This window comes from Lagopus leucura, unplaced genomic scaffold (genome assembly GCF_019238085.1).
Source record: "Lagopus leucura isolate 7727_CA_CO unplaced genomic scaffold, USGS_WTPT01 Super-Scaffold_810, whole genome shotgun sequence".
NCBI lineage: Eukaryota > Metazoa > Chordata > Aves > Galliformes > Phasianidae > Lagopus > Lagopus leucura.
In genome coordinates this window covers 14,654,350-14,679,372 of record NW_024962261.1, presented here as the reverse complement: position 1 = coordinate 14,679,372, position 25,023 = coordinate 14,654,350, and the positions used below count along the sequence as shown (strand labels likewise).

At 42.7% G+C, this 25,023-nt stretch overlaps 1 protein-coding gene across 2 annotated transcripts; it reads right to left on the bottom strand.

Annotated features, from left to right (window-relative positions):
• Positions 1-209: 209 nt before the first annotated feature.
• REEP5 (receptor accessory protein 5) lies at positions 210-22,052 on the bottom strand. Of its 2 annotated transcripts, none has more exons than XM_042866149.1 (5): positions 21,860-22,052; positions 21,515-21,608; positions 7,206-7,344; positions 5,817-5,985; positions 210-873 (listed from the first exon to the last, which is right to left on the bottom strand). In XM_042866149.1, exons 1-5 carry the CDS (start codon positions 21,975-21,977, stop codon positions 854-856), a joined length of 540 nt encoding a protein of 179 aa, XP_042722083.1. In that variant the 5' UTR covers positions 21,978-22,052; the 3' UTR covers positions 210-853. The 2 variants fall into 2 exon arrangements, with proteins under 2 accessions (XP_042722083.1, XP_042722082.1); XM_042866148.1 differs by lacking the exon at positions 210-873 and adding an exon at positions 3,367-4,156 and having other exon boundaries at positions 21,860-22,049.
• Between the last annotated feature and the right edge of the window lie 2,971 nt (positions 22,053-25,023).

The window sequence follows — 25,023 nt, the reverse complement described above, 5'->3', positions numbered from 1 at the left end:
CTGACAGTAGAAGATGTTGACTAGTTTGAGGAATTGAGAAGGAAGTCTTGAATCTGCTTTGGTTAGTGATGGAAAGTCTCAGATTTAAGAGCTTTTAGAGAAATGACTTATTCAGTACTGCCTCATGCCACTCAGCTTGTAAGGAAGGTCAGTCTTTGGAATCCCTTGAATAGGGCACTCCCTGCAACAGTCAGACAGTGACTCAGAGGAACAATGCAATACAGTTTATTGAGCTTTCTAACAACAATTAACCAACTACTTTGAAGCAAAATTAGGTAATACTCTAACAGCAATTACAGGCATTATGGATAGGGTACTTGGCCTGAATGTTTTTTCCTTATCAACTACTCTAAGGCAAACTTAGGCAATGGCTGCTGAAGAAAAATGAGTAGAAGATGATCTAGAGGAAAGAGAAGAAAAGAGAGAGATATTAAGTATTCCGCCATTCCTTAGATCTGGTGTTGTCTTGATCTGTGGTAGTGAGTCAACAAAGATAAACGTGCATGCCCACTTTTATATAGTACAGATGGTCCAAGATTGCCGCTGGGATGTCAGCTCCCCCATGTCTCTGCAGTTAGATGTTCTAAAAGTTTCAGGAGTCTTCAGCAAGGGTCTCCAGTTATTACACACCCTCTTCAATGATTTGCTCAAACCAATATTTTTCAGTGTGTGGAGTTACTCAGGCTGATGGTTTTCAGCCACAGGAGGAAACGTGCTGTCCGTAAGAAGAAGTAGAGAAAAGCATGTTGCCACTCTGCCTCTGCAAGGCTCGATCCGTCCTTCTGCCTTCCCTTCTTGCAATGTGTTCTGCTTGAGTTGTTTGAGTCAGCACAGGGCAAGTTCCTTGTTGGTCTCAGACAAGTAACTTGTAACCTGAATCAAAATTTTAAGTACCTTTATTTAAAATTATTTCAAGAGGTGAAACTAAACTACTCTGACTGCAACTCTTCTATATGTGGTTGACTGGGCTGTAGGACTCAGGAAACTACAGGCCTGTCAGCCTCACTTTCATCTCGGGGAAGATAATGGAACAGCTTATTTTGAAGGTCATCTCTAAGCATATAGAGGACAAGAAGGTGATTGGAGCAGTCAGCATGGATTCACTAAGGGGAAATCAAGCTTAATCAACCTCCTAGCCTTTTGCGACAGAATGATTGGCTGCTTAGCTGGGGGAGATCAGCGGGTGTCCCCTACCTAGACTTTCAACACTGCCTCTTTTGACATCCTCACAAAATCTGAAGATGCAGGTTAGATGAGTGGGCAGCCAGGTGAATTAAAAACTGGGTGAACAGCAGGGCTTATAATCAGATGTGCAGTCCATTTAGAGGCCTGTTACTAGTACTGTTCCCTAGGGGTCAGTGCTGGCTCTGGTCTCATTCAACATCTTCATCAGTAAGCTGGATGAAGGGGTAGAGTCCACCCTCAGCAAGTTCGCTGACAATACAAAGCTGTGGGAGTGGCTCACACATCAGAGGACTGTGCTACCATTCAGTGAGACCTAAACAGATTGAAGAAGAGTTGGGTAGAGAGGAACCTAATGAGGTTCAGTAAGAACAAGTGTAGAGTCCTGCATCTGGGGAGGAAGAACCACGTGTTAAAGATTAGGGGCTGACCTGCTGGGAAGGAGCTCTGTGGAGAAGGACCTGCGTGTCCTGGTAGACAGCAGGTTGGCTATGAGCCAGCGGTGTGCCCTTGTGGCCAAGGCCAATGGTATCATGGGGTGCATTAAAAACAGCATGGTCAGCAGGTCGAGGGAAGTGATCCTTCCCCTCTGCTTTTCCCTGGTGAAGCCACATCTGGAGTGCTGTGTCCAGTTCTGGGTCCTTCAGTTCAATAGACAGGAAACTTCTAGAGAAAGTCCAGCGGATGACTGGAAGCCTTATGAAAAAAGGCTGAGACCTGAGACTGCTCAGCTGGAGAAAATTCAGAGGAGACCTTATTAATGTATACAAATATACTAAGGGAAGGTAATCACCAGGATGGAATCAGACTGTTTTCTGTGGTACCAGGCAAGAAGCTGTGTAACATGAAACTGGAACATGAAAAGTTCCATCTGAACAAGAGAAAAGCTCATTTACTGAGAGCTTAACAAAGTACTGGAACAAGCTGCCCAGAGAGGTTGTGGAGTCTCTATCACTGGAGAAACCAAAACCACCCACCTGGATGTGATCCTGGGCAAAATGTGACCCTAATGCAAAGAGGTTGGACTAGATAATCCCAAATACTTCCTTCCCACCTCAACCATTTTGTGATTCTGTAACAGCGTTTAAAACACAACATTATAATTTACTATGGCTTACAAAAAAGTTAAGCAGGTAAAAGACTGAAAAACAGGACAAGAAATGAAACCACCAAATTTGTAGGTTAAACTTTGTAGCTCACAGCTACAAGTCTGCTTTACCATGTGTTCTCTACAGCATATCCACACATAATAAAACAATGTTGGCAAATCATAAGCTGCAATACTATTCATTTTTCTAACGAATGACAAACTGTATGCTGTCCTACAGAAAATGATGCGTAGTGGACCTCATACTTCCCTGTTCATCTTGCTCTTTGACAGCTGTAAGGGATTGTTTTACAGCCTGATGTTTTACATGCATACTCTTAAGACACTATTACATTGCTTTTTATAATAGGCATTTCTCAATTTTAAAGCTAAATCTGCGGACAAACTGCATGCTCATTTATGGTTCTTGTGCCTGAAAAATTAGTGAATAATCCTACACCAACTTAGAGAAAATCCCAAGATCCTCAGGAGTCCATTTTAAGGTTTACTATTTAATTTAAAGAAAGATTGAGGACCAGAGATTATGACTTCTTATCACATCAGAAGTTCAAGTTTGCCTTCTGTCTTGTCTGTGTTTTGTGAGTTAAGAACAGTCACAGCACTACTGCATGTTCTGAAGACATACCAGCATGGATATGAGAACCATGACTTCAGTAATTCTGTATTTCTTGAAAATACTGTAATGTGAAATATTAAGTACAGCTTCAGATTTACCAAAAAAAAAAAAAAAAAAAAAGGCCATCAATTGTGAAAAAGCATTTATTTCTTTATTTTAGCTCCATTCTTACCAATTGGTCACGAGGAAATGAAGATACATGAGGAAATCTGTATCTCTACTCTGGAATTTTCACTGCTCACACAAAGTTTTCTTGGACAATCAGAACAGACTGCAGATGTTAATGCGCACAAAAAGCCTGGGGAGGTTCCAGGCTGACCCAGTAACAATGCAGTTCTGGAGACCAACAAACACCTAAGACAGTAAAAACTTCAAAAGGCCCATAGAAACAAGTGTTTGTAATGGCACTCCTTATGAAACATGGTTTATGCTTTTGAGTGTGATATTATGAGGCACTCCATTTACAATTTTAGGTGACAACTTTATTTAGAAAGAGATAGCAAGTACATGCCATCTTTAGTCATCTTGTGCTTATCTTCTGCAATATAACGCATCCATGTCTGGCAAATAACCCCACACTAATATAAGCTTGATCACTTGAATAAAACTACTCTTCCCACATTTTGTATCTATCCATTCAAGAAAATGAACACTGTAGTAAATATTATGTTATACTGAAACATGCAACATTACACAGTCTCTATCACGAGATGCCTATCATCACTCATAACTTTACTAGCAAGGAATAAATTTGCTACACCAGCTGTCTCAGTAATTCTCTGTATATTCCAGAAAATCTGTTCAGATGAATATCTTCCTTGCAAAATAATGTCATGTTACTAGATGCAACACAGTCAATGTTGAAAGTAATTACATGCATAAAGAGACAACTAAAGTGCAGAGGCTCTGAGATATATACTTTTTATTTATGTTACTGGAGAAGGTGATTACTGTAAGACTTTTCCATGAAGACTAATAAAATATTTTCATTAAATTTCAGATACTGCCCACTGCATTACTTTTAAATAAAAATGCATTAATTCTATGCAGACAACAGCAAACTAGCAAGCAAACTTGTATCACATTCCTTTAATATATCAAAACATTTTCAAGGCAACATTATTAAAAGTATACCACAGATCCCCATAACATCAAGCTTCATAATAAAGGTGGTTGGGAAGCTTTATCCAGTTAAAAGTTTTAAGTGCTCTTCTTCTCTTCACCCAGCAAGTTCACTGTTGCTTTCTTGGCTGCAGAAAAATAAAAGTTTAATCTTAGCAGTGCTCCTACATTCTTAAGCAGCTTACTCAGTGTTCATGAGCTGCAGAAATAAATTATTTACCTGTTACACTACAAAAGGAAATAATAGCTTTTAGTGATGAAACTACAAAAACTATTATTTTATTCAAAATTAAACCAGATCCCAGGAGCAGCATAATTAACAGCACAAAGTGAATTACAATTATTTTACTGAGAAAATAAGAGCTGCTGATGGTCCTTAGAACATACAGGCTTATAGCAAGACAACAATCAAACTGCTGAAATGGGGATGGAACAATGCTAGAATATGTGTTTGTGTGCATTACTTCTTAAAGAAGGTATGAATGTGGAAACCGTTTTATGGTAAAGCAGGGAAGAATCATACAATGACAGAATCACAGAATGGCTGAGGCTGGCTGGGTCCTCTGGGTCCATATGGCTCAGCCCCTGCTCCAGCAGGGAAACCCAGAGCAGGGTGCCCAGGACCACATCCAGTCAGCTTTCGGAGACCTCTAGGGAGGATTCCAAGACCTCTCTGGGCAGCCTGTGCCAGTGCTTCATCACCAGCACAGCACAGCAGTGCTTCCTGGTTTCAAAGGGAACCTCCTGTGCTCCAGTTTATGCCCTGGCACTGGACATTACTGAAACCAGTCTAGCTCAGTTCTCTCTGCACCCTCCCTTCAGGTATTTACCAAAAGAATAAGTGATATATTGGAGAATAAACTAAAAGGAATAAGTGAGAAAATGAGACATAAGCAACATGGAAGGTCATTAATGTTTAAGATACCTATCTAACAATAATAATTTAAGGCAAAAGCAGCAAAAGTTCCAAGAGTAGTTGAGAAAGGCAGACCATTTAAGTAGTGTTCATTCAAGAAAAGAAGCTTATAAAAAGAAATCAAACTGTGTATTTTGTTTGGGATAAAGGAGATATAATGTGCTTTCAGGTATCTAATAGATAAGATTTATTTAAAATTTTTTTTTTTCAGCTACTTACATTCTTTTATTCATAAAATTACCATCAGATATTTTCAAGTGTCCAACTTTCAATGCAAGGCAACGAAAGCAAAAGTTACACAACTCCAGGCTTATGTTATTCAACCAAATAAAAATCTAAGTTAAGAATTGGCTCAGAAATCTTCAATTTCCAAAGGAAGGGAAAATACAAAATCTTACTGACAGGAAACCTTCATTTCAAGTGTTGTCACTTGCTACAGTTCAAGGACTGGACAAGTAGCAGCTCTTCTATAGTACCAGGTACTGGAAATGGCAGTATTTTAAAAGATGCAAGAATACACAGAAACAATGACTGTTTTTATGCAAGATATCTTGTGAGGATGTTTAGACACCTGCCTAGAGAGAGTGTTGATAACGCTATGTATATTGGGAAGATACTGCACCTATTTAGTTGTTTCTTATATTCATACAGCTTGTGTTTACTCTAGCGTAACTCTAACCCTAGAAAGCAAAATTCACTTGAATTCTCTTCTCTTGATAGCTTCACACAAATTAATTTCTTCATTAAAGCCAACAGAATAATCTTTTAGGGATTTTTTTTAATCCAGAAATGGTGAATATTAACTTTTAGACTAGAGCTGCAAAGGAAAATTCTTCCTACATGGTGTGATCAGTGAATGGTCATTTACTCACCTTCTTTAGCAATGGTATCTGCAGTCTCTGCAGCCTTGTCTTTCAGGTCTTTGACAACATTGTCCAGCTGAGCCTCGTGCTTCAGGAAAAAGGGCCGGATGATTCGGTGATAGAGGAACTCTGCTCCATTAGAGGGACTGGGAGCCATGCACCAGAGCAGAAAGCCACACTAGGAGGAGGAAGAGCAGCTGCATCAGTAGAAAAGTAGGAGACTAGGGGAATGTGCCCTCCTAACTCTGCCACAGACTTCAGTGTATTCATTTAAAACACTACATCAACTCCATTTTGTATGGCCACAGCCTGTAAGCATGCACATCAGTTGTTTCACACGATAAATCTTTATATAATAATTTTATGCATACTGATGAAGATGGTGGGCTGTAGCAGTAAAACGGAACTGGTAAAAAGTGTATCAAGACTGCATATACTGTTTTTCTTTTATCCTAAGGTACAGAAGTAGTATAAAAGCTGACAAAACACTAGACTCTAGCTACTTCTGACTTACGTGGCACAACCGATGGTTTACGTTCTTCCATCACTTAGATCAAGCTAAGATATATATCTATTTCCTCACTCTGACATGTTGCAGGTGAAAGACTGTGCTTGCATCCCAATGGTAAAACAACATGATGAAAAGATACAGATACACACTGTGCAAGACCAGGTAATTATTTTGGATTGCACAGTTTATATAGAGCTTTTATACTACAATTTGCTAAGGAAAGAAAAAAAAAAAAAAAAAAAGGAACAACCAACAAACCCAACCAAAAAAAACCTACTACAATTCTACATGCCTCTTCATCACAGAAGCACCTTTATATGTCCTCAGTTCCAACGTCATACACACTACAAAGTGGCTATATAAAATAATGTCAAAACACTCAAATGCAGGAAGTGCCACAACTAAATTTGCCTGAGCTCTGAAAGTATGTATAGAAGTATCAAACTAGACATTTAAAATTCAGAGTAACTATAAGCAACTTTAGTGATCTGCTTTGAAATTAAAACAGTAATGCTACTTTTCAGTAACTGTGGCAAATAGGACTTATTTGTATAGTTTGTATTTCAGTTTTCCTGTTTTCACATCAGTATCACCAGCAATGGAAAGACAGAGCTTTCAAAGCTAGCACTACATCATCTGAAACTCATCTGAATAACATAAGTAGTTCTGTATTTCTTTGTGAGGTTTCCAGCATACTGTTTTTATTTTTAAAGTGTATTTATATATAATAAAATATTTTTAAAGTGTAACCAACATTTAAAAATAAAATGTGACCCAGAAGTCATTCTGAGGGAAACTGCTGACATCTATTTATTCTTGAATACATTAAAGTAGTTAGGTTGTAGGTCTATATTTTAGGAGGGGTGGTGGTACATTAACTGAAATACCTTCAGCATGTAGTAGAAAGGAAACCAGGACAGAAAGATATCAGAGAAGAATTCTGCTATGCTGAAAACACCATACACAACCCAGTAAGTCAGCCACTGTGTGTCATCATCTTTATTGGGACTTTCAATGGCCTTGATTCTGTAAGGAAAACAAAACGAGTGAGCAGATCAATAGCATCTACAGCGATGACATTTTACATCTCAGTTCTATAGTTATATGTGAATACTCATCATTTAATAACAATGCTCTTAAAAAAAAAAAAAAACAACCCTAAAATGCAAGCCCTGCAGTGGAACTGCCAGGTCACAGCCTGAATGAATGGCTGAGCACCAAGTGGGAAGGCGTAGGTAACCCAGGAGTTCAGGTGCAAGCAATCCACCTTGATCAGAAGGGGTGGAGCCTGGATCCACCCCTCCTCAGCATCATTTACAGGTTAGCAGCCAAGGAGAGGCATCCTTCTGGATAGAGACTGAGTTGTTACCAGTCATCAGAAGTAGTGACCTAGTTTTCCCTTTTTGTAAAAAACAAAACTGCTATTGTTCCATAGGGTTTGTATCCCACTAGAAGGTACTGTGATCACCTACTTTTGCCACACGTACCCATCCTCAGTGTACCTAAAATCTCTGAATAGCAAAGCTTTTTAATATGCTCACAACTTGAACTACTTCTCATTATATGATTACAAAAGAAAGTAAATTAAATATGTATATATCATCACCTACCAGTGTGAGGGACATGGGGGAGAGGACCAGTTCTGAACGCACTGGGGCAATCTTGACCAGAAGACCACTGTATGTGGAGGAGTTCATGACCCATGTAACAGCCAACCTCAGCATACCCAACCCTGTGCTCCACACATTCCATGGGTGCAGGATAAACTTCCCCAGCTAATGATAACAAAAGAGCCTACAGGCAGCAATAACACCATGCATCTGCCTCAACCACATCCAAAATGAGGTTCAAGGATGGGGTCTGAACTGAGTGCACCATACGGATGTTCAATGCTGCAGCTCAGGGTTCAGGCATCCACAGGAACGTGAGGTTGTCTGCACTGCACTCTATTTCCTTGCACTGCTATCTCTAATAAGCAGCATTCTGAATGCTGCTTTGCAGAGTCATTCTCACTGGGATGAATCATAACGAACTGTTACCTGCCACTGCAAACAGTATCTAGATTAAAATTTTAAACTTCATTCAGAATTGTGAAGTGAATCTCAAATATTTTTATTCATTAACTATATGCACCAGATTGCAACATGTAATTACAAGTGAGCCCGTGGATGCGTAGAGGCAGCATAAGGCAACCTCCTCTGATATGTGGTGAGGACCACAGCTGCATCCTCAGCTGTTCTGCTCTGTAAACCCACTCCTGCAGGACTCGCAAATTGTGATGCAAGTTCCTATATTAGGAACAGAAGCCTCATTAAAGTCTGGGGCTTCCTGCTTACAGCTAACTGGCTTTTTGTTCTCCAGCTGCCAGAAGAAAACACAATTTGAATTTTCACTGTTTTAAAGTAGGAAGCTGAAAAAAACAACACTACAAAGGTGCAAAAATTTCATTCTGACTTTTTCATAGGAAATAAAACTTTGTGACTTTAGAAGATTTACAAGCTGCAAAGAGGTGTCTGTCTGTGAGTACCTCTTCTGGGCAAACCCTTCAGACTGTGTCACTTCCTAGTTCTGTATCTGAAGACGGAAAGGCCATGTGATAAGCCTTATGTTTTAGCAAATGCACTGTGAGCCCACTGCATGCAGACAGCACTGGCACAGCTACTGTACTGGATTACCCTGAAATACAACACGAAATCTTGAGGCTTAATGTATGCACTGTTTCCACCAGTTTGTGGCTGGAGCAGCCCTTGTCCTACCTCGTGCACAGCAGGGGTTGTAGCTGAACACAGCACAGCCAGAAGGACAGTTTTCTGAACGTGGACAGCAGGAGGAGTGCTTGCTGCTGCCTCCAAAATCAGCACCGGGGAGCAGCAGCCTCACAGCCTGCCCTCAGGCAGTGCCAATTTAAGTGCTCAGGTTGGCTAGCCTGCAGCTCCATTAACCCATTGCAACCAGTTAAGGTGGTATGAAAAAACAGCAGAGTTAAAGGAGAAGGCTTCTATGCAGGCTCGTCTTAAGGTATGAAAAAGTACACGCAAGTAGCAGGGAAATCGAGAGATGAACAAAAGGTCAGGTGGAGGAGATGCAGAAACTTCGGCAAGTGCCTGCACACAGTACATTGTGTAGGAAAACTTGCTGATGGACTTCAGTGCATGAATGCTTCCCATTGTGCTGGAAGTTCTGCACCAGCAGTACTCTGAGGAAGGCTATTTTACCACAAGAAGCATGCTTGCTCAGTATTTGTGGGAGGACACTGCAGTGAAACTGCTCTCAGCCCTGCTGTTCTCCATTTGCTCCCTGAAGCCATCCACAGACTTAAGGAGAGACTGTTCAAATTCTGCTACCATCAGTAAAATCATCTTAGCAGTTGTGATCGTCAGTTTTCATAATCAGAACCTCCAATTCTGTGGCAAAAGGCAGATGACATATCACTGTTACTATGGTATGCTTTAGATTCTTCTCTCTCCTGCAAGAATGTGTATCTTGGAAGACCTCCAAAAATGGGTACACTCCATTTGGATGTTCACCGGCAGCTGCTGCAGCTCCTTACGCTGGTATCTTGCCCAGTCAAATCACAGGGAGCACACTGACTATCCTCATACAAATTCTCAAGAACGGCTACAATTAACAAGCAAACCAGAGTATCAGACATGAGTTTTCCCCCTCCATCAGGTATTAATTATTTCTGGAGTATTACAGCTTTGCGGGGATATTCATGAAACATCTGCATTTGCTCCTGTCTAAGATATACTTACTCATCCAAAAATCTGATGAAATGGCAGCCTTTGTTGCAAAGTATTCCTGATCTCACTTGTAAGTTCCACTAGCACAAAAAAGGAAGCGCTGCCAATCCTGCAAGTTTCAGTTTAACTGCAAAGCTGTGAACCTCCAAATACTACAGAAAAAAAAGGAAGTTTTTAGAATTATGAACAGCCAGCCCTGACAGCATTACAGTAAGATATGTGAAAACACTACTCCCAAGGATGTAACACTGAAATAATATTAAAAATAATAATAACCTTCAGCCACTCTAATTATAACGAATGCTGCCAATATAAAGAATGATGACTACAACTTTAAGCACAGCAATCACTGGACCATCAATGACAGGAACATCAATCACTGGCAGAGAAAGGCCACCTGCTGGCCAAGCCAACAGTCAAGTTCTCAGTCGATGTTGATTGTTATTTTCACTTCAGCTTATGTGCAATATGTGAGACCTCAGTTTTGCCAGTCTTCCTCCTAGTAGTGCTTAGATATCCAGAGATTAAGGATTCTGTCCATCAGTGACAAAGGAGTACCTGAATCAGACACTGCCATGGACAGACTGTCACATGCAGCAATACCACAAGTAGTCAAGAACTGCTCTGGTCACATCAGTGGACACACAGCATTAAGTCCACATGCAGTGCTTTCTTGCACACTGTAGGAAATAGCATGCTTCCCTTCTGTGATGGGACAACCTCAACAGACAGACAGCTGCCACACCAAGAAGGTGACAACAACCTGCACTATCAGCTCAGAAGGAAGAACAGAAATTGCATCTGTTAGGGAAAAAAAAAAAAAGAAAAAACAAGTATTTGATGTGCATTCTGCTTCAGAATGAAAAATAAGTCCTTCAGACTGGCAATGCAAATCCACAGTAGAACATCCCTGTAATACTTCTTATTCAAGAATTCATTTTTGTCCTTTTCTTCATGTTAGATCTTGAAGTAGTCAGTATGATCCTCATCTAGGAATCTCCATCAATCAGATCAAATATACAGATCACAAGGCATTGTCAGCTCAGTCAACTTTAGAACAGCCTTCCTGTAATCATTATGTGTACCATGCAAGAGCAAGTGTACAAAAATCTCAGTAGCATATAACATTAAGATCTCGTAACAAAGGAAGGCACATTCAAAACCTATGGTTTCAAATTTAAACAAAGAAAAGGTATTCTGGTACTTTTTTGAAAGTTTTTTCTAATACTGATTTTACTAAATTCTATGGTAGTCACATGGAACAATCAGACATCACAAAGGACTTTATATAGTGCTTTTACACTAATTGTGGAGGGCTTCAAATAGAGCTTTACACAATTATTCACAGTAGGTAGGGCATGTAGGAAGTAGCAGCAGTCACCATGACAGCGTGCAGCACAACTTAAAGCTAGGGATTTGTCCAGCCCTGAATATACCCAGCCACAAGCCAGCACTGCAACCTGAGTAGACAGAGGGGGAGCACAATAAAAGCTTAATTTTTAGCTGTATTTGTTAAGTGGTAGCCCAGATAACAGGTAATGACAGTGGGGAAGAGCTGAGGATGTCGCTATCTCCTGCAGCTCTGTGTTCACCATAGCTGTGTAGCTGCAGTCTCAGGACCTCAGGTCAATTTTAACTGCCTGACAAAATCTGTTCAACTGGACCAAGCCTAGCATTTAACTGTACCAAGTCCAATGTTTGTAATTTGCCAAGTTGAGCTCCTTCACTTAAAGGTTCTGACTCATTTTGATAACTACCACCTCTTTTTCAGGAAGAGGCTGTTAGTCACTCAGAATTAGACTTGGGAATTAGATCTGGCAGAGGAAATCATTCTTGGAGTTAATTCATGCATACATTACTCACAGGATCAGTGTATCATGATTTTACCAAATGAGCAGTTGCCTTTTTTTTCCCCCCTCAAACTCTGTCCAGCTAGTAAGATGCGTAAGCCAGAAATCAAGAAAGAAATGCTGAAATATATTATGCTAGTGTCATGTGATCACACAAAACTCGGCAGTTTACAAGGTACACCTGGTTCCTCTTGTATAAATCAAGTTACAAGTTTTTGACAAAAGACACAAAAGTCACAAGTATAAGCAAGAAGTCTCGTGCTTAGTAAACCGTGTATCCATCAATATAGTATATTTAATAACCCCACTGCATTGCCAAATGCAAAGTAAGCCAGGTGCTCATGCCATAGTTTGGGAAGAATCATAGAATCACAGAATGGTCTGGGTTGAAAAGGACCACAATGATCATCTAGTTTCAAACCCCTGCTATGTGCAGAGTCACCAACCACCAGACCAGGCTGCCCAGACCACATCCAGTCTGGCCTTGAATGCCCCCAGGGATGGGGCATCCACAAGCTCTTTGGGCAACTTGCTCCAGTGCTTCGTTATCCTCTGAGTGAAAAAAATTCCTCCTTATTAGGAAGGAATAAACCTCCCCTGCCTCAGTTTAAAACCATTTCCCCTCGTTCTATCACTATCTACCCTTGTAAACAGGCATTCTCTCTTCTGTTTATATGCACCTTTCAAGTACTGGAAGGCCACAATGAGGTCCCCCCAGAGCCTTCTCTTCTCCAAGCTAATCAAGCCCAGTTCCTTCATCCTTTCTTCATAGTGGAGGTGCTTCAGCCCTCTGGTCATCTTAGTGGTCCTTCTCTGGACTCGCTCCAAGAACTCTGCATCTTTCTTGTCCAGGATGCCCAGGCCTGGACGCAGTGCTGCAGATGGGGCCTCACAAGAGCTGAGTAGAAGGGGGCAATCACCTCCCTCTCCCTGCTGGCCACTCCTCTTTTAATGCAGCCCAGAACACAGTTGGCCTTGTGGGCTGCAAGCGCACTCTGCTGGCTCATGTCCAGCTTCTTGTCCACCTGGATCCCCAAGTCCTTCTCTGCAGGGCTGCTCTCAAGGAGATCTTCTCCCAGCCTGTCTGAACACCTGGGATTGCCCTGGCCCAAATGCAACACCTTGCACTTGGCCTTGTGGAACCTCACTGGGTTCACATGGGCTCACTTCTTCTCCAGCATATCCAGGTCCCTCAGGATAGCATCCCTTCCCTCCCACATATCGACCACGCCGCTCAGCTTGGTGTCATCTCCAAACTTGCGGAGGGTGCACTCGATGCCATTGTCCATGTCACTGATAAAGATGTTGAAGAGCACCGGTCCCAAGAATAGCCCCTGAAAGACACCGCTAGTGACCGGGCCTCCACCCTGACACAGAATCATTGATTGCAACCCCTTGACTGAAACCAGCCAACCTATTGTTAATCTAACAGTCCATCCTTCAAATCCATATGCCTCCAATTTAGAGAGAAGGATGTGGTGACGGACCACGTCAAAGGCTTTGCAGAAGTAAACTATTCTGTGCATAAATCCATCAGGTTTCTTATCAGCACTACACTGGTGAGTAGACAGGCACATCTGCGACTCCCATAGCTAAGCTTAACATGTTTTTGTTTAACTTCAGAAGAAATATGAAATTCATTGTATTTCAACAGCTTACATTTACCAGTCCATCTCAACTCTTTACAGCAGTTGCAGGGATTTAATACTAATTTACTTTTAGCTATGCAGAAACCTCTGTTGGATCAACATGCTCTTATAACACAGACTTCTTAAGTTTGTGCCTCCCTGCCATCCTCATTTCAGACTCACCTTAGCAGGCTGCCTCTGAGCAACCTGCTCACTCTTCAAAGAAGCCTGCACCTGTGCGTTTTAATCTGCTTTACCATTTTACCATCTCCATTTTCATTCACCAGCCAGAAGCCTTCTATCTCCAACCCTTCCTCATCCTCCCTGTCTTCACAAATAAAGCAATCACGGGTACTGAAAATGACTTCCTGCCAAATATTCAGCAACATATGTCAAAGTGCAAGCTTACCACCTCCCCTCTCATAATCCTGTGTATCCAGAAGGTGGCAGCAAACTCAAGTAGCATAGCAAGTATTTGTTGTCCACGCAAAGACAGTATCTTTGGGAGGGAACGCCAAATGGAGGCAAAAATCAACTGCAGTACAAAGTGTTCTACCTTCCTTTCTCTAATGGAAGTGGAAAGAGGCAACAAATGGAACAGAAGCCACCTGCTTATCTTTGAGGAGAGTCCTACAGATTACATTAACTGAGCATAAATTTCAGTTAATGCTAAAAGACAGCAGTTCTGTCATTTCATCGCTCTCTTTTGGAACTACTATCTCTAGGGCCACATGACAAATCAGTTTCTCAGTTCTGACTGAGGTTAAAAACAGCTCCCCTCACTACAACATCCACAGGCTCTTTTTGGATGGGATTGACGCACACCAGGGCCTTGATCTAGCCTGACAACAACTGCTGCTAGTTGTTCTAAAACTGTAGCTGAAATTAAACAGACCCTTTGGTTTTGATTCTTGATTCATGTGTTGCATGGTGAAAGGATTGCCTTTCACTGAATTACCAAATAGTAGGGCTTGGAAGGAATCTCAGGTGATCTTCTAGTCCAACCGCTGATAACAGCAGGTCGCCTGCAATAGGTTTCTGTAGTTCTGCATGCAGGGTAGACAAAGCTGGCACACTGTACAGTAGAAGTTCCAGCAGATCCCATCACCAGTTCCTATGGAAGCTGTCCACATACCTTCTCTGCAAGAATTCACTCCACTGTCATCCTTAGCACAGGCAAGGGCAGTCACATTGCAGAGCTCATCTTGCAGCCTCTGAATAAACTTTACTAGTTTTACTGCTGGCTGCACTTGTCCATGTTAGCAGTTAGACTCTGACCAATTTCAGTTTGTGTCACAGGAGACCTTCGGATAGTTGTTTCCTCAAGTTCATGTGACAAGAAAAACAAGTGCAGCCAGGAAGCATACCGAAAAACCAAATCCTACCTGCATGGTACAGCCATGCTGTCTTTACACCAAAGGATGCCACTTTCTACAGTCAAAGGTGCAATGCTGCCGGCACTCTCTGTACTGGTGACAGAGAATTTTGTTTGCAGAAAAAAAAAAAAATTACTTATTCTTTAATCATTTCCCCATAGCTGTAGGGTACAGGTGCAGAGATCAAACAAGGCTGCTGTTACTCACAGAAGCGGGCCTCTGCTGTGTGCTTACAGTCACACAGAAGGAATAAAAGCTTCACCTTCTTGTCAATATGTGCTGCACTGCGAAGACTTCATTTCAAGCATAATTTTGTTACAGCTCTAATATCAATTTTCAGTTCTGTTTACTGTGAATTGACAAACTAAATACAATATGGCCTTAAATTATACAAACAGGCAACTAAGCACAAAACGATGCAGTGTTTTCCGACTTGATTCTTGAAGCAGTTAACAGTTTCAGACAGCAAAATGTTGTTGTCCTGTTGTCACAGTGCAACTCATTTTTTCAGTTCCAAAGCAAGTTACGAAAGTCCTATGGTTTTAATTACTGAAAGTAATTTTTAGAAAATGATTCATCAGGGAGCAGGAAAGGGACTCAAATTAAAACATCCAGATAACTAGCATTTGAGTTCAGGTCTCTGCAAATCCTTTTATTTCCTTTCTGAGTACAGCACAGGTTCCTAAGCTATGTAATTTGTCATTTCTTTTCCAATTTTTTTTCAAAAATTGTACATCTTGCTCAGTGTATGCTCAAAGACAAGGAGCTCTCTTCCTACTGGGGTGGCAAGGTATGGTCACCTCTCCTTGCCAGCCTCAGCTGTGGGGAAAGACTTTTACAACACAACTGGAACACATGACCACAAGAGATGGAGCAGGAAAACACCAACAGCAACTAACAATAATCCGTATTTTTTAATCTCACTTTCCAACTCTACTGTTTCTCCATCAACCCAATTGCTGGAAATAGTAGGAAGAACAATGCATGCAAAGTGCACTTCTGCAGTGCCAATAGACTAAGAAAATGACTGGTAAAACGCCTTCACTTCTATCTCTAGCACAGTTGTATTCCCTTAAAACACTGTCTACCTCAGTTATAAACTAGAAATAACCTTCCAATGAGCTTAACTCAGATCACAAGGCCATCTGTAGAACAGAGGTCATTTACTTTTTAATCTAAACTTAATACATAGAAGATAAATTATCATTTTCCTACATAGTTTGTAGTACTAGAATCACTCCTACATGTAAACACCCGCTATCTCTAGAATGCTTGTCCATTCAGCAGATACACAGCCTTTATTTTAAACTTGGCACTCTAAAATCAGATAAAAAGTATGTTTGGGGGAACTGACTGAACAGAACAAAAATGAAAAGGTTAAAATACACTTTCTGGAGTTTGAAGCTCCATGGGAGAGGACTGAGAAAGGAGAGAGCTAAAAACAAACAGATTTCTGCTTATCTTTGTGCTGAGCATTGAATATCTCGTAAGATACATCAGCTCCCTTAACTCAGTTTTGTAAAGCAACAGCATAATTGACTGACTAACATAACTAACTAACATAATTGACTGACTAACATAACTGACTGCAAACGTTAATCTGCTATGCAGAATTTTCTGTTCAGTAAAAAGTAAGCATTCTTTGAAAATATGATGGAAAGCACATTGGGTGTCCTTAGCCCTCAAGAAATACATGAACAATTTCACATTTTCTAAGCACTTTTGACTAAACAAGCACAGTTCCTGATTCAGTAGTACAGAAACAAAGGAAGGAGGAAACAGGCTCAGGATTCACGACAATACTTAAATCAACAACGAACTGCAAATTTGCACCTCTCTGCCATGCCTACATCATTTTCTGTTCCTAATACACCATAAGAAGCACTTATACAGTAAGAAAGCTAAACTGAAGTAACAGGGTAAAATCAGCCAAAGCAGAAAGGGCAGTGATAGTTCTTCTTCCTTGAAGACACCAGCAGTAAGTTCAGGTATTTTACTGCCCAGAGCTATTTTCATCTTAGCCTTCATTAAACTAAACATGACAGCACTTCTAAGTTTTATAAATCCTCTGCACACATCTCTTAGTCATCACAGCTTCTTCCTGCTTGCACTCTAATTTTTCTGAGGCAGTTCACCACCATGGGCTAGTTCTGGAGAGTTTAGAGAAGCAATGAAACACTGACAATGTTATTTAGACACTGCTAACACTCACTTCTTCCATCCACTAGTCTAAATATCACCTTGTGCAGCTGAAGTTCACTAAACACAGAAAAAGTTCTTCAGTAAACTTTCAAGAACTGGTCTACTGCATGCACAAAAGCCTGCAAGTGAAAATTAGATTTCAACTGAAAAATAATTACCTTATGACAAAGCACTTCAAAGGATTTGAGGGAATAATGACCAGATTCTATGAGTGATTTTAATGCAGACTGTTTGATTTTCTGCAAGACAGTCAGGTAATCTCTGCTTGAAAAATTACTGTTTAATTCTGCCCATGTTAAGAGACCTGTGGTTCGACCCTCAGTGATGGCATGGCCTAAGAGACCTGGGCTTTAGGGAAGACTGTGTGTGTCCAGTGAAGAAACTCCTTCATGTAGGAATACAATGCAGACTCGCACAAAGCCATGATACAGGCCAGTGAGCAGACCTGAGCTGAGCTTCTATCCCTGGGTCTGTTTTTAGAAAAACAAAAAGATGATCAGTAACTACTATGAGTAAGATAATCCAAAACTAAAATCCTGACAAAAAGAGAGTTGGAACATGACTAGCACGTCACCCATCAGAAGTCAGCTGTTTTAAGCAGCCAAAAGAACAGCAGGTGATCTCTCTCACACAAGACCGTCAAGACAGCAAATCAACTACAGAAAGGTAACCTTTTCCCCCTTCAGTGCTGTGGACTCATTGCTGAAATGTTTGTGTAAACATCAAATTAATACTCTGTAATGCATTCCAATGATGGCCTGACCTCTTCCAGGAGGCACAGGTTTAACAGCTGTACAGTTTATGCGGTAAAGTTTCAGTTGAGGGGGAGCTGCAGGGGGGCTTCTGTGAGCACAGCCCAGCAATGCCCCATGTCAGAACAGAGCTCCACTGCTCCAAAGATATGCAGTGATGTCAGAGCCGAGCCCTGGGCAATGCTGGGTGTGCTTCAGGAGAGCAGACGTAAGAGGGGGAAAACTCCTGCACAACAGCATCTGAGAGACAGATGTGAGAAACTGAAAAGAAATGGCCTTGCAGGCAGCTGGGTCAGTGCAGGAAGAAGGCAGGAGCAGCTCCAGGTGCGGAGCAGCAGCCCCCTGCAGCCCAGGAGATACCTGTGAACGAGTATCACAGAATCACAGAATCACAGAATTGTAGGGGTTGGAAGGGACCTCCAGAGATCATTGAGTCCAACCCCCCTGCCAAAGCAGGTTCCCTACACCAGGTTGCACAGGTAGGCATCCAGGCAGGTTTTGAACATCTCCAGAGAAGGAGACTCCACCACCTCCCTGGGCAGCCTGTTCCAGTGCTCCGTCACCTCACTGTAAAGAAGTTCTTGCGCACATTTGTGCAGAACTTCCTATGCTGCAGTTTCCAGCCGTTTCCCCTTGTCCTGTCTCCACTCACCACTGAAAAGAGTCCGGCCTCGCCATTCTGCCCCCCACACCTTAGATATTTATAGACCTGGATCAGGTCCCCTGTTCCTCTGGTCCTCAGGTCCTGATGTTCCTCTGCAGCTCATGGGCACCACGTGGAGCAGATTTTCTCATGCAGCCACAGAGGAGCCCACAGTGTAGAAGAGATGAGGCCTGGAGGATACACAGCCCATGGACAACCCCACATGAGCACCTGGGCCAGAGCTGCAGCCCGCAGTGAAGCAAGAGGTCTTGTGGGAACTGAAGAATGGTGAGGGACCCAGGCAGGATCAGTTCAGGAAGAACTGTGCTCCATGGGAAGGACCCCACAATGGAGCAGGGCAGAGTGAGGAGGAAGGAGTGGCAGAGATGAAGCACTGGGGACTGACTGCAATCTCTATTCCCCATCTCACTGTGCAGCTCAGAGGGATAGGATGAAGTAGCTGAATCACGAATGAAGCTAAACCTGGGAAGAAGGGGTTGAATGGGTTACCGGGGGCAAGCTGGCTTTAGGTTTCTTTTGTTTTTAAACTTCTCATTATTCTACTCTGTTACTAACTGGCAATTAATTAAATTAATCACCTTCACAAAGTCAAGCCTGTTTTTTCCATGATGACAATTAGTGTAACTGGTGATCTCCCTGTCTGCAGCTCAACCCATGATTTTTCATCTTTTTTTCTCCTGTCTTGTCTCATAGAGTGAAAGTAGTGTGGGAGGCACTTGGTGACCAGCCTGAGTTAACCTACCACCACAGCAAAAGACACATTCATGTTTTCAGATGAAAACTGTTTCCTGCCCAGCGTTATGAAGCAAATCTCACTTAGTATTGCCATTTCACAGCTTTTCAGTTGTCATTTCAAAAGCGAATAGAAGCAAGGAATAAAGAAACCACCCTAGCCAGTGCTTTGTGCATTAGGTCCAAGAGCACAGGGGACAGGAGTCAGCAGCACCCTAACTGCAGTACCAGATCAAGGCAGTGGAAAGGAAAAGTGTGATCTCTTCAGACTGACCCACAACCCCGCCAGGTCTCCTCCGCATCCTTGCCGGACTGCTGGCTCTGTGAGCAGAGCAGTGAATACAGGAAATGTAAAACACCAGCTCTGCGCTTGGGAAAGACACCTATCTTATCAGCAGACTACTGAAAGGGCTAGTATCTCTCTCCACAGGCTGCCACTGAAAAGTCCTGCATGTTGCAGTGTGGTTCACAAATTAGCTTATTATTCCAGATTATAATTTACTCCTAAAACTGTTTCCACATTAATAAAATACACAAAGAGAAAACATTAACTGAGTGTGACTTGAAAAGCCAGAACAGGCATTGTATTCATGTGCATGCTGTTCAGACTTTTTTTTTTTAACTTACTTTAATTACAATTTATAGGCAAAGTCAAGGGCAAGTGCACCCATTAATTAAAAGAACAAAACAAAACACCAACACTGCAAATGTAATTTCTCACTAAAATGCACTGAAAACTGCCTTCCTGCTGCCAGAAGGATAAACATTCTACAGAAAGACAAACTCAAAATTTTCAAGGTCTGGAAGGAAAAAGAAAAAAAAAAAAAAAAGGATAGGAAACAAGCCACTATTCATATCTGATTTGCTGCTGCCTGCCTCCACAGCGCTAGGAGCTTTATTATCAGTTTCACTGCAGTTGCATATGGGCAGATTTAAAATCTAATACCGAACTAATAAAAAAAAAAAAGTGTAAAACTCTATGTTCAGAAAGGAATTAAAGAAATTTGACAGTGGCCTAACTCAAGCATGAGACAGTACACCAGTGTAAATCCCATGCAACTACGTAGAGGTTTTGCTGCCTTAATACCTATGTTTTCACTTTCATTGGGGGAAAAAACTTTCAGGGAGGACAAAAATTGGGGGAAAAAAAAACTTTTAAACCTATAAACCACCTAACAAAAAGAGCAATTCTTGGTCTGTAAACTCCAAAATTAGTGCCCATCAATGACAGTATTCAGAAAAGCCTCACTCAGCTAGGCACACTGTAGCCATAAGACAGTTTTAAACTTGTAGAAGTCTAACTCTAAGCCTCCCACCTATACAACAAAAAGGGGAAGGAAAAGCAATATGGTTTCAATTGCCCCAAAGGCAATGGCCAGGTAACACATTTTTTAGAGCGACTGACTGTACTCAAGAGTTAGATAAAAGCCAATGCTGTTTCCAGCATCATGTTACAGCTGGTATGGACTTCCATTTTGTGAATGCAGTCAGCCACACATAAGGTTTTGTTTAGTACAGTTCTTTGCAGCACACTCTGCTGAAATCTCACCTAACAGGAAACCCGTTTTGCTCCAATAGCGTAACAACACAATGCCAATGAGAAGCACCGACTACTTTTATGGACAGAAGGTCTAAGCAGGTTTTCCTCAGCTATCCTTCGAAAACTAAGGTATTTTCTAAGGGGAGCTCTGAAGCTTTCTTATGCATGGTCTATGCGGTAGAAGCATCCCCCCTTGCACGCTCTGCCCACTGACACATGGCGCTTTGCAACGCACATGCGCTGACACCACAGCGGTGCCCTGTGCGTAACGGGGACCGCACTACTAAAAATACCCTCGTGGTTTTCAGCGGACGCTGCCGCAGCCGCGCCGCTCCCTCCCGCTGGGCGCAGCAGCTCAGCAGCGATCGGTCCAACCTCACTGCAGACACAGCCCAAGGCCGAAGTGGAAAAACGGCACTGTGGGGCGGGCCGTTTAGGGTTGTGACAACCGCCAACTGCGGCTCGTTACGCGGCATCTGCCACGGGGACCAAAGCTCGTTCCCGGATCTACACCGGCGTCCGTTAAAGTCAACGGGGAGGAGAGACGGCAGGCAGCAGCGGGTCTTTGGGCCACGGTCTTCCAGCACCGCGCCACGACCTGGAGCAGTGCCGCAGCGATACCCGCGGTGACAGGATACCTCCCCAGCGCCCACTCGGCCGCGTCCTCCCCCGACCCCCCCACTCCCCGCCACCCGATCCCGGCACTCACGACACGTAGGCGGGATAGCCGAAGCCGATGATGTTGCAGAGCAGCGAGGCACCGTAGCCGATCACCAGGTACACGGCCACCGCCCCCAGGACAGCTGCGGGGAGAGAACACGGAGCGGTTACCGGCGGCGAGGTGCCGCGGGGAGCGCCGGGCGGCGCAGCCCTCACCTGCGGCGCTGAAGGGGTACATGGCACGGCCCAGGACGGGCGGCGAGGCCGGGGAAGCAGGGAAAAGAGCGGGCAGGGCGCGGCCGAGCCCGCCGACGGACGCCGCTCCGCCCGCCGCCCCCGCGGCCACCCGCGAGGCCCCCGGCCCAGCCCCCGCTTCGGGACGGCCCCCGCTAACCGATGGCGATGTAGGTGCGGTCGACGCCGGTCTTGCTCTCGATCCGCTCGAGTACGGCGGTCATGCAATTCTTCTCGTGCAGGAAGCGGTCGAAGCGCTGTCTCATGGCCGCCGTCATGGTGAAGCGCCGGACTGCCGCTCCCTCAGCTAGCAAAGCCACCGACGGCCTTCGCGTCTGGCACCGCCCGGACACGAAGCCGCCCCCTCGGCCCGCCCCCAGCTCCGGGAGGCGGGGAGCCATCTTCCGCCGAGCCGCGCCCGGCCGGGAAATGGAGGAGGGGGTACCCGCGCTCAGGGCGGGTGTGGAGAGCCGCGGCCGTTTGCTGCTGGTACTGTGGTGCGGGTGGGTGCGGCACGGCGATGCTGGCTGGCCTGCATCTCCAGTCCCTAAAAGAGTGTGAGAGGAGCTAATAGGGTTTTGTTTTTTTTTTTTTTTTTTAAATTATGCCTTATCGGTGACTATAGGTGTTAAACGATGAGGAAAAGTCGGAATCAGAACGTGGGGGCTGAATAAAGTTTATAGCAGCGTGATTCCACTGCTACCTGTCAACAAGGCAGTCTGAACTCTTGGCTGTAATTGTACCTGGTAGTTGATGGTGCGCCTAACGTACTTACCAAGTATATAATATATACTATTACTATACTATTATATATATAATATAATATATTATATACCAATATAATTCACAGAGCATGATGTCGTCTTAGAAGCTTCCTCAGCTGTGCTGACTTCTCAGCAATTCTCTGTCTGACTCAGCACTGCAGTGAGTAATGTAGACTGTGCCTGCTTCAAATCAGTGTTGTTCACAGACAAGCTGGAAAGTACTATTTTGTCTTAGAAAGTGGTGTGTTTTTTTTTTAACTCCTATCTTCACCCAAGGGGAAAAATAAATAAAAAAACAGTGTAAGTTGCACATTCTCCTTTTATTCTGTCCTTGTTCTGGGAGAGTGCATCTTGCAAGAAACTGAAAGAAGAGATATTTCCAAAAAAAAAAAAAAGTTCTTAAATAGCCATCATTTAAGGCAAGAATGATGAGAACGAGGAGAATAATAATAGTCCTTAAAGTTGGAAGAGACTTCAGGAGATCACCTTGCCTGCATCCAGGTGGCTTTTGGGCATCTCCAAGGAGAAGACCCTGCAGCCTCTCTGGGCAGCTCTATTACCCACACAGCACAAAAGTGCTTCCTGCTAGTCAGAGAAATAGTCCTCCGGTGTGTGCTCATTGCCTCTTGGCCTGGCACTGGACATTACAGAACAGATCCTGGCTCTCTGCACATTCCCTTTGGATAATTATGGACATTAATGAGATCTTCCTTGAGCCTTCTTCAGGCTGAACACTCACAGATTACAGCTCTCTAAGCCTCTCTGCAAATGAGAGATGCTCCTTTATCTTCATTGTGGTTGCCTTTTTCTCGACTGTTTCTGGAACATCCATGTCTCTCACACTGGGGAGCCCATAGCTAGACGCAGAACTCCAAGTGTGGCCTCAGTAATTCTCAGTGGAAGGGAACGATCACTTTATTGAACTGCTGTCAGTACATTGCCCGATTCAGCCAAGAGTGTTATTAGCCTTCTTGGTGGGAAGGACACATTGCTGACTCATGTTCAATGCAGTCTAGGGACCCCTAGTTCATTTTATTAAGAGCAGCTTGCGAGAGATTTAATTCTCAGCTTCAGACAGAAGAAAATTCTACACTTGAATTTAAAATAAAATAATATTAACATCTTTATTAAGATCTTTTTTTGTCAATAATGAAGATGCCACTGAGTGTCGATCCTCACCATTCTTAGAACAGTACCATGCTGTTACAGTATGCCCGTGGTTAAAAATGGCATAAGCATTGCAATGGTATGCAGAAAGCATTGTTACTCTGATTTGGTTTAAGAGTATGCTGTATTCTAGAGAAATTACAGGATTTGTTAAACTCTAAGTGAGCAAACTGAAGAGGGCTCTGCACAAGAAGCTGCAGCAGAACTCCCCCTGGTCTTTCTCCCTCCCCTCCCCCCCCCTCTTCCCCCATCACATTTTTCAGGACCCTTCTAAAAATTATTTTTCGTCATACCTGTAAAACTGAAGGACTGAGAAGAAGGGCAAATGAAATACAAAATTTATAGAAAAAGAAATGTAATAACAATGTTGAAAGTAATAGAATATCAGCTCAGTTTTCATAATAAACTTTGCACTTTTTGTTCTTTTATGCAAAAGTGTACTTTTTGATATGGCATTAACATGTCTCCTGGTTAATCTATACTAGACAAGCATTTTCAATGTACTTCAATCTGCTGAATAAATTATCCTTACCAGTAATGTGCTTATCTGCTTTGTTTATGATGGTTTAATTGTTACAGAGCAATAGCAAAATGTTAGAAGAAAGAAGCTGGAAATGCAAATGACCACAAAGGTAGAATACTGTCCTAATGCTCTTTTAACAAAATATGGTGAACAATAAACATTATTCAGTGTTTCTTCCTGTTTCCAGAAAAGCTTAAAAGTAAGAGGAATTATACCACAATCTGAAGGAGCTAGCCTAGAAAAGGTTAAAGGAGGATGAAGAGACCTATTCAAGGAGGTTCTGCTGGAGAAGCAGATAAATGCATCAGGTCAATCCTGTGGAGGGCCACGAGATTTGTGATATCTTACTATGCAAGTTTCAGAAGTAGCAGAATGCAGAATGTATCCTCAGTAAGAATCTAAGTGTGTACAGTAGTGGACTACTATGATTCTAGCTGTAGATTATCACGAAATACCAAAGTCTAATTTTAGTCATAGGCTACTGGGGCTGGGAGAGGAATTGCTAATTTAAGCTTCATCTAGCCATGCAGGCTGCATGTTATGCCCCAGTGAGGACAGCATTTTAGAGAGCACTTGAGAGGTACTCAAAGAGAACAGCATTGAGCAGGGTTATTTCCTTTCTACTGTCTTCTTCTATCTTCTTCTTTTTTTATCTTAAACTTTTTTTTCCCCTACATTTATTTCCTAGTTAATACTGTTGGAAATATCCACATAATTTATCAGGACGGTATCTCTGATAAAAGCAGATTTTATTTGCAATTGCAACAGCAGGCATCCTGCAAGCAAGAGTGCACAGAAAGCAGCATTTTATCTTGTATGCCCTATTACCTGACGCTTGTCTCTTCCTTCCCTGATTCCTTATTGGCTGAG

Excerpts from the sequence above, each read along its gene's own strand:
- REEP5 (XM_042866148.1), bottom strand. The coding sequence starts at position 21,977 with ATGACGGCGGCCATGAGACAGCGCTTCGACCGCTTCCTGCACGAGAAG. Across the intron at positions 5,986-7,205 it reads CTTTCTACTACATGCTGAAG|TGTGGCTTTCTGCTCTGGTG; the intron begins GTATTTCAGTTA and ends TCCTCCTCCTAG. Across the intron at positions 4,157-5,816 it reads AGATACCATTGCTAAAGAAG|CCAAGAAAGCAACAGTGAAC; the intron begins GTGAGTAAATGA and ends ATTTTTCTGCAG.